Raw genomic sequence first — 14,356 nt, 5'->3', positions numbered from 1 at the left:
TTACTCATCTCTGTTGCTTCTGCAGAAAGCCCTGATGCAGTTTATATAATTGGTTCCTTCCCTTTCCTATAGCTTCTTCTCCTACCACTTCAATTTACATCGAAGCAACGTAGGTCATGTCACAATCTTAATAACCGATGAGCTCTAGGGCTTAAAAACAGTTTTGGTTCTAGCGGCTATAGAAGTGAAGAAATTAAGAAGGCATTGCGGGTACCAAGACCCAACACAAATAGTGAATGAACAGCAAACAATGAAAGAGAAAAAAATATCTGCGTCCCTGCCGTATGTCGCTGCAGTTTCCTTGAGAATCGGCCAACTTCCGTCTAAGAAAGGTATTAGGCTCATATTAAGATCACTTTCAAAAATAAGGAATCTTCTGGGCAGCGTGATAGATAGCTTTGACTTCGTAGACCTGGGGTCTTTCAAATTCCGTGCTAATAAGGAAAACCTTACAAAGGACAAACTCCGCATGTCTCCCCCTATGTTCACTGAATATGTGAGCAACGTAAGACCAGGGCACGTAAATAAATCTGCATTGTTCAAGCACACAGTTTAACGAAAAAGCAAATTATCGATTTGGAAAAGACGTCTGTCATCTGCTCAGACTTTGTGACAGACGTACGAGTGTCAACGAATCTTGTTTATCGAGCTAATCATTTTGTCTTCGGCGCACTATGCAGTCAGCCTTTGAAGCAAGAAGACGGGAGGGGCAGCAGTCCGCATCTCCTAGCGCTGCTGTGGACGGCGAACGCAGAGTTGCCAGCTAAGTAAACATCATGCGGACGGCTGTTAGTGTTGTGAAGCGGACGTCGAGAGATTTAAATGTCCACCGATACTCGGACTGGGATGCATCGGCACTTCGCCAGAAGATGGGAAGAAAGTGAGTACCCTCTCCGAAACGCCTCAGTGAAAATGGGATCTTACGTCAATTTGCATTGACACATCGCAAAAAAATTACATAGACACATGATGGCTAAAAGTCAGCTGCATAGAGTCCATTTTTAAAATCTTGTTATGCTGTACGTTATAGAAAACAAGTACAAAAATTAGAATATGCGTAGTTATGTACCTAGGGAATTTGATCAACAGTTTTGTACAAATTCTGATTAGATAATTACATGCTACAGGTTACATATTTTTACATAAAGGGTATTTGACATTCCTATTGCAGTCATTTAAGTGTTCTAAGGAATACATACAAGGAGCTCCTTGAGTGCGATATTGTAAAAATCCAATGATGTTAATTGCATCCGACGCCCCAAATATTGACTACCGTGCAACCACAATATTCGCTGCTAATATCAACAGGAGGGTACACAACAGTGAACACAGCATGCGGCTATAGAAAGTGGTTGGGACTTGGGGTACCTAACAGCGAACACAGCATGAAGCTACAGAAGGTGGTTGAACTGCTTAATCGATGACCAATCACAACAAAGCGAACATTGACTTAGATCTACAACAACATAGTCCCGCGTTGAAATTTCGTCAGAAAGGAACCCAAGGGATTTCGCAGAGTGAGAAACAAGCGGCAGGTGAAATATTGGCGTTTCTGCATGATGATTCAGTGGAATGTGTGGTTTCGTACACACACGACTATGCGGCCAATTACATGACGAGTACAGTCATGACGACACGTGCTTAACATGTGAAAGTGATAATGAAACAGGTGACGCGCCATGCAGTTCATCATCCTTGTCGGACATGGAGCCACAAACCCCGTCTCCAGTGAAACGTAGTAGAGAACAATTGTTATCTAGGAGCGGGTACTAAACATGATTACGTATGTGGAAGATCATCCGCAGCATGGTAAAAAAATTATGAACAGATTTCTAATACGTGCATAAGAGAAACTACGTATATTCAAGGGCTCTTGGTATAAAAACTAGTGTTTCTGTGTTTGAAGGACGCTCGATGCAGTTTACAGTGTGCGCATATAGTCGTATGCTACGTTATGTACAGGGTTATTATAATTAAAGTTAAACTTTCAAAATGGTTCAAATGGCTCTGAGCTGTGGTCATCAGTCCCCTAGAACTTAGAACTACTTAAACCTAACTAACCTAAGGACAACATACATATCCATGCCCGAGGCAGGATGCGAACCTGCGACCGTAGCGCCGCCGCCGGCCAGCACACTTTCAAAATGCTGTAGAAATAAAACCACTAGTCAGAATGACGTTAAATTAGCAATGGAATATTATCGGAGAAAGGGGAAAACGTATGACAGAAGAAGAAAAAATAGAGTGAAAATTGATCAATAGATGGCACTGTATGTGTCACAATATGTAAATGAAAACACCTGTCATGCCCACGGCCCATTGAAGTTGGTATAAACAAGCCGGGTACACGGCTATTCCACCTTTCGCGTCTGCGACTTTCGCCATGACTATCTCAATGCAGAATCGCGCTCCGCTTGTAAAGCTGTATTACAAGAATGATGACTGTGCATAAGTCGCTCTGCAGAAGTTCCGGACACTGAAGGGTTTGAAAGAAGGCGTTGGTCCGATGACTACCGTGGGTCTGGAGAAAATGATTCGGAAATTCGAAAAGACAGGTTCTTTTGGTGTGCAACCTGGTAGAGGGAGGAAACGCATTGATTCGACGTCAGTGGAAGCAGTGGCCGCAGCAGTGCAGGAGGAGACGAGTGGTGGTGTGCAAACGTTTAGTGCACGGAGAGTTGCCAAAACATTGGACATACCCCTGAGCACGGGGCGTAAAATCCTACGAAACATCCTTCTTTACTATCCATTCAAAATTACTCATGTGTACGATTTAGTTCCTGTTGACCTGCCTTGCTTTAGAATTTCTTGCTTGCATGGAAGTGGACAATGATTGGCCGTGGAAGATTTAGTGGGCAGCGAAGCTTACCTCCATCTCGCAAGATATGTCAATACACAGGATTGTCGGATATGGGCAACGGAAAATCCACACGCAAATCAACCAATACCACTTCATCCTTGAAAGATCACTGTGTGGTGCGGGTTAACGGCATCATTTACTATGGGGCCATATTTTTTCGAAGAGACAGGTGCTTCCGGTCCTGTTACCTGTACCGTCACTGGTAAGCGCTATGAGTGTCTTTTGAGCAACCACGTCATTCCAACTCTCCAATAGCGTGGATGTGTCGATGGGATCATTTTTCTTCAAGATGGCGCACCTCCGCACATTTCAAATCCAGTTAACTAGCTTCTGAAGCGCCATTTCGGAAATGCTAGAATTATCAGCCGCCATTTCCCTACAGCCTGGCGTCCCGATCACATGATTTTTATCCGTGTGACTTCTGGCTATCTGAAAGATATTGTGTTCAGTGTTCCGATTGCAAACTTAGCTGCACTGAAGGAATGAATTTCGCAACACATTCAGAACGCGACCACGGAAACACTTCGATCAGTTGTGGATCATACTGTTTCTCGATTTCAACCTTTGGCAGAAAATGGTGAACAGCACATTGAACACGTTTTGCGCCAGTCGCATGGAAATTAATAATCCGATTTGATTTTGATTGATGCTTTTTATGCATGTTTTGGCCTCAGAACTATTAAAAACCGATGTGAGTGATGCTTTTAGTGCAGCTTTTGGCCTCAGGACAATTAAAAACTGATTTTTCCTATCCGATGTCATATGACCTTGCCATGGCGGATGGGCTTACATAAATAACAGTATCACACCTGTACACGCATGCACACTGAGTAGTACAGTTTGTTTAATGACAGACGTACACATTAGGCATTGTTGTGTGATTCATTTGTCATTATCACTATTAAATTATGATGCTTACAGCGCCATCTATTACTACATTTTGTAACTACTTATTTTTCTTCTGCCATACGTCTTCCCTCTTCTCCGATAATGTTCAATTGCAATTTGACGTCATTCTGACCAATTGTGTCATTTCTACAGGGGTTTGAAAGTTTAACATTAATTATATCACCCTGTACATGAAATTGCACGCGACATACATTACAGTGATTTCAAGGCAAGCAAAGGATGGTTGCATAACTTCAAACAGTGTTACGGAATTAGAAGAAGTAAGATAACAAAACTGGAAACAAAGTGTTAATTTGCCTATGGACACCAAACTGGGGAATCAGACCAAACATTTCTAGATGAGATAAATTTATCCCATCGTTCAGTTAAGAATTCGTTTTCAACTCAGATTAATCGAGATTTGAAGAGGAAACGCATATGAAGGGAATCCTGGAATTTAGGGGAACCAAGAGAGTTGTATCAAGATAAACTACGATCAATGCCTTAACACGTTCGTATACAACCACGCCGACTGTTAATCTGAACGGTAAATTAGCTGCAAAGTTATTTACTGTGCTGCGAGAAGTTGGAAGGGGCTCTGCCCTGTACCATTCTTTCTCGATTGCATGGTCTTGCGAGGCCAGAACAGAATATTTACGTAACAGGAAGCGAGAATCGGAAAATGGGCGTGAGAGAACTACAACTATGGTATGAGCACTGTTTCTGGCCAATAGCTGGTCAAAATAGCTTACTTTTGCCTGATTCCCGGTCTACCTATAAAAGTCATACTAGTGTAGAGCAAAATATTCTTCCTGAAAATTATGGGACGTACCAACTGAAACCACTGGACAAATTCGCCCTCTGGATGTTTGTTTTTTCCGTGCCTATAAAACGTGATATGGCACTGTCTGCAGCTCCGTCTTAAAGGATAGCCAGTTTCACGATAAACTCCTCGACAGCCTATTTCACATTCGGTTGCATACCATCACATTCTATCAGTTCTCATTACCTCGTTACACCAATATGATTCTACAGCGTTGTTTAAGAGCGGATGCCTAGCTGAACGTCCTGCACTGTTAGTAACTCCCGAGGAGTTCGCCTTCGATCTTGGTAGTGCGAACCTTTGTCGTCACTGTGGCGCGCCATTTTTCATTTGGTGTTCATGATGTAATTTAATGGTTTCATTTGAACATTTCTTCAGTACTGACGATGGCCATTTTGTGAAGTGTAGTAACACACACATCCGACAGACGATTGATCTCTGCACCTCCCGGACACTCATTCTCCTGGTTACACATGGTGAGCCACTAGCAGTTCATATTTTTACGGTCACAATTGTTAACACAACGCTTTCAAATGAGCTTAACTAATGATTGAACTTATGACCTCGCAATGAAGGCGTTCCTTGTTAGTAGATACAGTTCTTATGCAGTATCTATGTACAGAAATGTACAATTTGGATAGAAAATAAGTTTGTACACCTTCAAATCTCCAGATTCGCGGTATGCACATAGCAGAAGCAATGAGCTCTGACCTGTGTGCTCTACAGGAGTCCATGGCACGGGCAATGTGTCGAGTATTCGTCGGGTTCCCTTCTACTTGAGGAAGAACATCCTCTTCAAAGTCGAGACTGTGAAGCGTCCGCGGAGCACCACAGTCAACCCTTCTAGTTGCGAACATAGCAGTTTCTCGCAGCCGTTGTTGTAGTCGGACGAAAGTGGCATGTGATGTCATAATTACAAAACTAGCTACTGACGATGTCGTCCTCTCCTATGTTTGCGTGCCTGGCGTGAAGTGGGATATTTCAAAGTGTTCCAGTCTTTAAACTTATTTTATAACAAAGCGGCACATATGCGAACATGGGTTCCCGACCAAAACTTTACCTACTAAGTCCCCTTTACAGCACCTTAAAAGCCTATAATGAGATTTGTGAAACACACTGTATACATTGCTTACTAGAACCTTCTTGACGTAACAGCCAAAGTGTTTGAAGTCTTATTCCACCAAGATATATTCGTCTGTACTGCACTCGGGTGTCCGGTCGAATACAGTCGTCTACGAAACACTATGTCGACAGCGTACCTTGCCGTCATCTCCAGGTAATATCTATAAAATCAGCGTCTTTGCGATATTCGTTTTATTGAAATACATTAACAGGGACTGCAAAACATAATGAATCATCAGTACTCCGGCAGCGACAGCACCGCCCCCGCCTGCAGCTCCTACGTACTGGGCTGTTAGGGACACGCAATATACTTCATGAATTAAGTAGTGTTTACTGTATTTTTGTTTTTTAGGTTTTTTATTCCTGATAAGAATTTCGGAGCGATAACTTCATCGTTTGGATTTCCAAGGTTTACTTGAAGCTTTTCATCATGTCTTTAAAAAGGCTACCTAAGCTGACGCTAGTTGTACGCATACAGGGTGAATCAACTAAGACTTGCACCACAAACACTGCGGAAGTGGACACTGCTGTTGATGTACAGTTTTCACAGAATGGATTGCTAGCCGGTTAAAAGATTGTAATAATACTGAGAAAGTGATTTTTTGTGCAAAGATACACGTTCTTAAATGGGCGAATGTCTATTGATATTAATGAACTAAAAGTAGGATAAATTAGAATGACAGTAGTGTTTGCTGCAGGATTGTAGTGCAAGTCGTTTACGGGATATTGTATTTTGAATAGCTGCCACTCCAACACTTGTGCAATACGTGTGGTAGCACACAGTAAGGGACAACATAAGTGCATAGCCTAGTTATGTGCATACACTAGTTATGTCCAGTAACGAGACAACTGATCGTCACAGGTTGTGTTCAAAATAATCACTGGCAGCGGTATTGGCGTTTATGTGAGCGGTGTAGTGCGTTACCGAGTGGCAACTCTTGTATCGGCAACCTGGTCGTGCGTGAGGTCCATTATGTGCCCCCCCCCTCCTCCCCCTCGAGAGTAAGAAAGCCTTCGTTCGCCAATACTGGCAGGCTATTGTTGGAGTAGCTGCCTAGTTGACCTGCATCGACTGACGACCAGCTGTTGTAAATCTGCCTGACGGTTATCGCTTAAGCTCTCAAACGGAGCCGCCCACTAAACAAAACAGAGAAGTGCTGTATATCAGACCAAGTAGAGAAGTATCCTGAGCTAGGTGTATGAGTTATCTCTAGTAAAATTTTCTATGGACATGTCCTTACCTGTGATTGGCTAACTCAGCTCATCCTCTCGCCAGTCGAATTGTTTCTTAGCCTAACATCCGCTTATCCCAAGCTAAAGGAAACATACATCACCAAAAATGTTCCTTTCTACAGCGTCCATCAACAAAACTGGACGATTTCAATAAGTACTTTATTGTTGAATAATTATTTTTTAATTAAATGTAAATCCGAAATACAATAGAAGGCAAAGGCATATTCACACAAAGGCAAGTGAATGGGCAAGGTGCCTGGAGAATTTGAATGGAATTCGAACCATAGTCTGTTGAATTCGATGTTTTCAGGTGTCCGATCAGTTCTTACTCTTTCACCACTATTTTTAGTGGTCAATCCCGTTCACCTGAGGTTGCTCGTCTATGTTCGAATCACATTATCTTGTGGAACAAGCGTGTTAAACGAAGGACTAAATATGCGTCGACAGGCACGTTGCATTTCCGTCAAACTCTGACCATTTTGATAATGCATCTTCACCTTATCTACGATCCATTTCATCTGGAAGGTTGACTATGAAGGTGGAGAGCGCATTTCACTGACAAACCATTTATGCGTAAACTTGAGTAATTTTAGTTTCTCTGATACTTGTAAAATTCCATATCTCGTTGAGATGCCGATTTGTTAGTCCCCTTTGGCTGCCTCCATTGTACTATTATGGTAGCTTATGGAGAAAACAGCACGTGCAGGTTGGTTGCCCGGTGCCTGGAGAGGGCGCCTATCTGGAGTTGGCACTGTCTAACTGAAAAACTTTCTCCCACGGTTCCCAGGACAGGTTTCAGTGTCCCTTCGGACACAGGATCGAGACTTTCTGTGAGGTTCATACATGACGCAACAGGTTCACACTTGCAGATAATATGTGCTCTGGAGTACTCACCTCAATCTCGGCGGCGTGCAGGCGGTAGGTGAGCTTGAAGAAGGGCGCGCCCGGAAAGAAGCAGCGGCCGAACTTCTCCCAGAGGAAGGGGTCCGAGTTGAGGTTGACGACGTAGTCGTGCTGCGAGCCGACGGGCGCGCGCGCGCAGCCCAGGTTGGACTGCAGGTCGTGCCGCAGCGACTGGTTGAAGAAGCCGCGCGACGTCGCCAGCAAGTTGACTGCCAGGGACGGCACCGCCGCCGGCAGCAACTCGCACAGCACCGAGTAGTGGTCGTACCTGGCGCGAGGAATAGCATAGTGGGATGCAGGTGCTTTTTTTTTTAATTTATTGGCTTTCGGTTCGTGCTCATGCAGCTATCTCATTAGTGGAAAGACGATACCACAGTGTGTTTGAGACAACTTTAGAGTCAGTAACGACAATACGACTGTGACGACAACACAACACCCAGTCCCTGAGCAGAGAAAACCTACGACCCGGCCGGGACTCGAACCCGAGCCTATTTGGTTAGTAATGTGCCGCCCCGAGCCCGCAGTTATGGAGGCGGGCTTGGGATGTAGTTTTCAGACTGATTACAGGGGCTGGACCAAGGAACTAGGACACCAGATACGAAATGGCACAAGCAAAGAAACCTTTTCTCCTGTAAAGCAGGCCCACTAGTACCAGATATTGATATGAAACTGAAGCAGAAGTACCTCAAAGTGTACACCTACAGCACAGCATTTTGTTGAAGTGAACACGTGGTTGATAGGTGCTGTCGAACAATATCAAAAATTATGCGAATCAAATGAAAGAGTACTAAATAGAATACTTCAGGAAAAAAGTCTCTGTACCCTTATTAGAAGACGTAAGGGGATAGTGGGGCATCTATTACGTTTACGTGGCGCTGGAGAGCTCTATAAGGGATAAATCGTTGCAGCAGAGAAATACACACAGAGAGTTTCGGAACCTGTACAGAAAGTTGGAATGGAGATCAACATAAACATCATTTCCGCCCTTTTTATTGCCCATGAAAACCACACATTGCAAGTTGTACCACCAAACACCGAGACATTCAGAGGTGGCGCTGTACACACCGGTACCTCTAATAACCAGTAACACGTCCTCTTGCATTCACGCATGCCTGTATTCGTCGTGGCATACTATCCACAAGTTCATCAAGGCACTGTTGGTCTAGATTGTCCCACTCTTAAACGGCGATTCGGCGTAGATCCCTCAGAGTGGTTGGTTGTTCATGTCGTCCATAAACAGCCCTTGTCAATCTATCCCAGCCATGTTCAATAGGGTTCATGTCTGTAGAACATGCTGGCCTCTCTAGTTGAGCGATGTCGTTATCCTGAAGGAAGTCATTCACAAGATACGCACGATGCCGGTGAGAATTGTCGTCCATGAAGACGAATGCCTCGCCAATACGCTGCCGATATGGTTGCACTATCGGTCGAAGGATGGCATTCACGTATCGTACAGCAGTTACGGCGCCTTCCACGACCACCAGCGGCGTATGTCGGACCCACATAAAGCCACCCCGAAACAGCAGAGGACCTCCACCTTGCTGCACTCGCTGGACAGTGTGCCTAAGGCGTTGAGCCTGACCGGGTTGCTTCCAAACACGTCCTCGGCGATTCTCTGGTTGAAGGCATATGCGACACTCATCGGTGAAGAGAACGTTATGCCAATCCTGAGCGGTCCATTAGGCATGTTGTTGGCCCCATTTGTCGTGGTGGCAACTGGAGTCATGCAAAACTTTTTTTGATGTGAGTACTTGAAGACTCAAAACAGATCATAAAATATGATGGATATAGTACATGCATACAAATGAAAACTTACGCGCAAGACAGGAGAAAATGGTGGACATCATCAAATCATAAGAAAGAAGGCTCCTTTATGCCTCCTATAAGGCCAATAAAAAAAAGAGCTGACAGTATGAACTACAATATAAAGTAAGTATTATCTGTGAAGTTTTTCGACCTTACATAGAGAAACAAAGCGCAAGAGAGAGAAAAAATGTTAAGAAGGTAATTGAGATTTCCAAACTTAGTGGACAACCACGATCAAAATTTTGGCAATCTCACGCTGTGTAATCTTGAAGTATGCGTGAAGTCATACCCTCTTTATCTACATAAGCCATGTATTGTATTTAACCTAGTGGCAATGTTTAAGCTCAGCATCTTCACTGTTTGTTGTACAAGTGTTGTTCAATAAATAACGCCCCATATTTTTTTTCTGTCAGAACATATTTATTCTTAAGAGTCATAATTTAGTGACAATATGTAACCATTTCTTTCACTTATACTATTTTTCTGCATAGTCTCTATCACGTACTATGGCCTTAAGGCAGCATTATGTCATCATTATCATAATCATTATCATCATCGTCATCATAATCATCAAGTAGTTCGAACACTTGGTGAGCAGCGTTACCTAATAGCTTGTATTCCCTGTACGTGAAAGCTTAGCTCGAGGCCGTATTTTCACTACAAAAATTACGCTCCGATCATCTGCGATGTTTGTCCCACGTAGAGAATCCCTCAGTGGCCCGAATAGATGGAATTCCGAGCAGTGGCTGTCACAGGACGTCCCGAGCGTGACATATCATGGAGTTCAGTCTTTGCACTTCAATTGCAAGAATGGTCGTGGTTATCCGAAGCATACAATTATCAATCAGGCTACTTAAGATATAAAATGTTACATGTTCTCCAGTTCAGAATACAGCGACGCGCCTCCTAGGGTTGATGAGCAAACAACTAGCGAGTCAGGATGATCATGGTAATCGATCAATGACGCAACAGGTTGCGAAAAATCATTAGTAGAGGACAGTGAAGGAAGAGACTTCTTGCCGACACAGGAGCCGACGAGGCCAAACAGAGCGAACGCGATCCACTGGACGTGTCCATGTGTCCAGCACGTAATTCCCTTGTGGCTCATCTCCTACGTTGTTCACAAGCAGCACGGGAAAGCTCAGTCTGTCAGCATTCTTAGTCAGAATGAAGCGCTTTTATGCTGAAGGGATTGTTTGGATCAAGCACTTAGGCCACAATAAGTAGCACCGAAGTGCTGGCTGTGAATTTAAGGATGATGAAAAATTTTTGAATTGACAGTTAGATGATCCATGTAGCAACCAGACTTGTGATGGCTTACACATCTCTTTACTCATTGACGAGAAGTACTCCTATCAACTGTGTCGTTAGCATACACTGCACACGAACGTTTAAGGCTGTTTACCACAGTATTCTTTTCCGCAACCACGAATTCCATTATAGCAAATTGCTTTCGAAGAGTGTGTTGCGTACATGTCTTTTTGATGATTCACTACGTCTCTGCCGCCCGCAAAAATTGTTTAAAATTAATTACACGTGCGGAAGGAACATCACATTTGAAATATCAGAAAGGATATTTTGCTATATACATTAACGGCGCTCAGACAAATTGGCCACTGTTTATTGAAGAACACTCGTGCATCTTCGAAATTCTCCCTCGTCTGCAGCAGCCACTGGTACCATGTCAGTTATTCCCCGATCTATTAATACCTTACGCACCACCTTGGTATTATCTGAATGGGACAGAAATTGATAGTTGTGACGTACATGTACAGACAAATAACTGATTGCAATTTCAGAAAAATATTTTGTGATTTATTCACGAGAAAGAGCTTCACAAACTGATCAAGGCAATAACGCGTTGGTCCACCTCTGGCCCTTATGCAAGAAGTTATTGGACTTCGCATTGATTGACAGAGTTGTTGTCCTCCTGAGAAATATAGTGCCAAATTCTGTCCAACTGGTACGTTAGATCGTCAAAATCCCAAGCTGGTTGAAGCGTCCTTTCCATAATGCTCCAAACGTTGTCAAATGGGGAGAAATACGAAGACTCCGTTGACCAAGATACGGTTTGATAAGCGTGAAGACAAGCAATAGAAAATCTCGCCGTGTGTGGGTGGGCATTATATTGCTGAAATATAAGCCCAGGATAGCTTGTCATGAAGAGCAACAAAACGAGGCGTAGAATATCGTCGAAGTACCGCTCCGCTGTAAAGGTGTCGCGGATGACAACCAAAGTGGTGTTGCTATGAAATGAAATTACACCTCAGACAATCACACCTGGATGTCGGGTTGTATGGCACCAACAGTCAGGTTGGTATCCCACCACTGTAGGGGGTTCCCAGACACTCTTCGCTGGACATAGGGCTCATTTCCAAGCGGGTCTTATCACTGAACAAAAATTTACTCCTCCAGGCCTAAGACGTGTCTGTAAACGCCCCAGACAGCGATGGGATACCAATATGATTGTTGCCCGCCATACGGCCCGACTAGCAGTAGCGATAGTCCATGATGGCATTTCTTTTCATAACATGACTCCTTTGGCTGAGGACGACGGTTCAATCCCGCGTCCGGCCATCCTGATTTAGGTTTTCCGTGATTTCCCTAAATCACTCCAGGCAAATGCCGGGATGGTTCCTCTGAAAGGGCACGGCTTCCTTTCCAATCCTTCCCTAATCCGATGAGACCTATGACCACGCTGTCTGGTCTCCTTCCCCAAACCAACCAACCAACCAACCAACCTTTGGCTGACATCCACGGCACCCTTACAACACAACGTATGTCGACGATATTCTGCGTCCCTTTCTGTTGCACTTCATGGCAAACTATCCTGGACTTACATTTCAGCGAGAGTTCCTACTGCTTGTCTTCGTGCTTGCCAAACACTACCTCGGCCAGCAAAATCGCCGGATCTTTCCTCAAATGAGAACGTTTGGAGCATTACGTGCAAGGCCCTCCAACCATCTCGGGATTTTCATTATCTAACGCGCCAATTGGACAGAACTTGTCACGATATCACTCAGGTGGACATCCAACAACTCCACCAGTCATTGCCAATTCGAATAACTACTAGCATAAGGGTCAGAGGTTGACCAACGCGTTGTTGACTTGCTCAGTTTGCGAACTCCTTTCTCTCGAACAAATCATCCAAATTTTTTGAAATTACAATCATTTGTTTGTCTGTACATGTAGATCAGATCTACGTCAAGATGGCTGGTTCATCGAATCTGGTCTTGAGTAATTGGTGGTGATTAAATATGACTTCCTACAAGTATTTACGAGCTGTGGGGTACCACCTGCACACAACTAAATCCAGATGACTGAATGGGATTTGAACCACATACTTCCCGAATGCGAATCTAGTACGTTACCACTGCCGCACCTCGCTCGCTGAAATACTATGAAAGTGCTTTGTGAAGACTGGTCTGGTGACTTACCTCTGCCAACCGGTGATGGCGATGCCGGAGAAGCCGCCGCGAAACTTCGGCGCCTCCGCGGACATGACCTCCAGCCAGCGCAGGTTATTCTCGAGGTGTCTCTTCACGTTGGGGATGTACAGTGTCTCGCCGAAGGCGCCCTTGAAGGCGCTGGCGGCCCACACGCGCGGGAACACCGCCGCGTACTTGTCCCACACCATCACCGGCACGAAGCGGTACACGTCTTCTGCGTACACCCACACCTGCAAACCACCAACTATGCTCACACCGGGGCACGCGCAATGTTCCGACGTGTATTGAAGACATGGCTAAAAGTGAGTGGTATTTTTTCTCTTCTTGTCAGTAGTCTATACGTATCTTTGCTATAGTCCGGTTTCTGGAGGTCACGCCCGAAATGTTGGCAGTTGACGAACTGGCAAAATAAATCTTCAGTTCACTTCCATTGTATGGCTAGTTTTGTGTATCAAACGTGGTAATTTCGTTACAATCCCCAACTTTTTGAAGGCGGCCAAGGTCCTGAAGTTCAGGAAGAAAATTGGGAATTTGTGGTAAGTTCTATGGGACCAAACTGCTAAGATCATCGGTACCTAGGCTTACACACTACTTAACCTAACTTAAACCAACTTACGCTAAGGACAACACACACACCCATGCCCAAGGGAGGACTCGAACCTCCGACAGAGGGTGCCGCGCGAACCGTGGCTGGGCACCCTAAGACTGCACGGGGTGCGCCGCTCAGGAAGAAAGGGAAACACCACTCACCCACACAAAACAACCGACCCATCAGTCTGCTCTGCTCGCTCAACAAGATCGTTAAGAAGGTAATACTTAAACGCATCACTAGGCACTGCATCGCCAACGACACCCTAATGCCAGACCAATTGTGCTTTAGGAATCACCACTGAGCAACACAACACCTCCTCCGTAGTTTAACATACAACACACAGCTGCAACACGAACAACGCCACTGAGGCCGCGTTCCTGGACGTCAAAAAAGCTTTCAACTGCCTCTGGCACAACGGCCTCATACGCAAACTAAGCTATGCTGGTTTCCCCGACGGGCTCGTACGTATCACACAATCATGTCTCACCAACAGATGTTTCGTCACTGACGTGCAGGGCAAACAAACGATGACAGGGTATTAAAGCTGGAGTATCCCAAGGAAGCACACTGGCCAAAGCTCAACAGGGAAAGTACACCAAAAAGGAGGGTTCCAGATCCAAATGCATGACACTAATGAGATCTCTGATTACGTACGCAGCTCCAGTCTGGGGATATGCAGC

At 44.6% G+C, this 14,356-nt stretch overlaps 1 protein-coding gene across 1 annotated transcript in view; it reads right to left on the bottom strand.

Moving 5' to 3' along the window:
* LOC126188452 (hexosaminidase D-like) overlaps positions 1 to 14,356 on the bottom strand; it is a 355,740-nt gene that overhangs the window by 10,175 nt on the left and 331,209 nt on the right. The window contains exons 7-8 of the mRNA XM_049930057.1: positions 13,073 to 13,314; positions 7,821 to 8,097 (exon numbers count right to left, since the gene is read on the bottom strand). Coding sequence (XP_049786014.1) covers positions 7,821 to 8,097; positions 13,073 to 13,314 — 519 coding nt within the window. The remainder of the gene's footprint in view (positions 1 to 7,820; positions 8,098 to 13,072; positions 13,315 to 14,356) is intronic.

Source organism: Schistocerca cancellata, chromosome 5, assembly GCF_023864275.1.
Source record: "Schistocerca cancellata isolate TAMUIC-IGC-003103 chromosome 5, iqSchCanc2.1, whole genome shotgun sequence".
Taxonomy (NCBI): domain Eukaryota; kingdom Metazoa; phylum Arthropoda; class Insecta; order Orthoptera; family Acrididae; genus Schistocerca; species Schistocerca cancellata.
The sequence above is the reverse complement of the archived record's forward strand: the minus strand, read 5'-3'. Positions and strand labels throughout refer to the sequence as shown.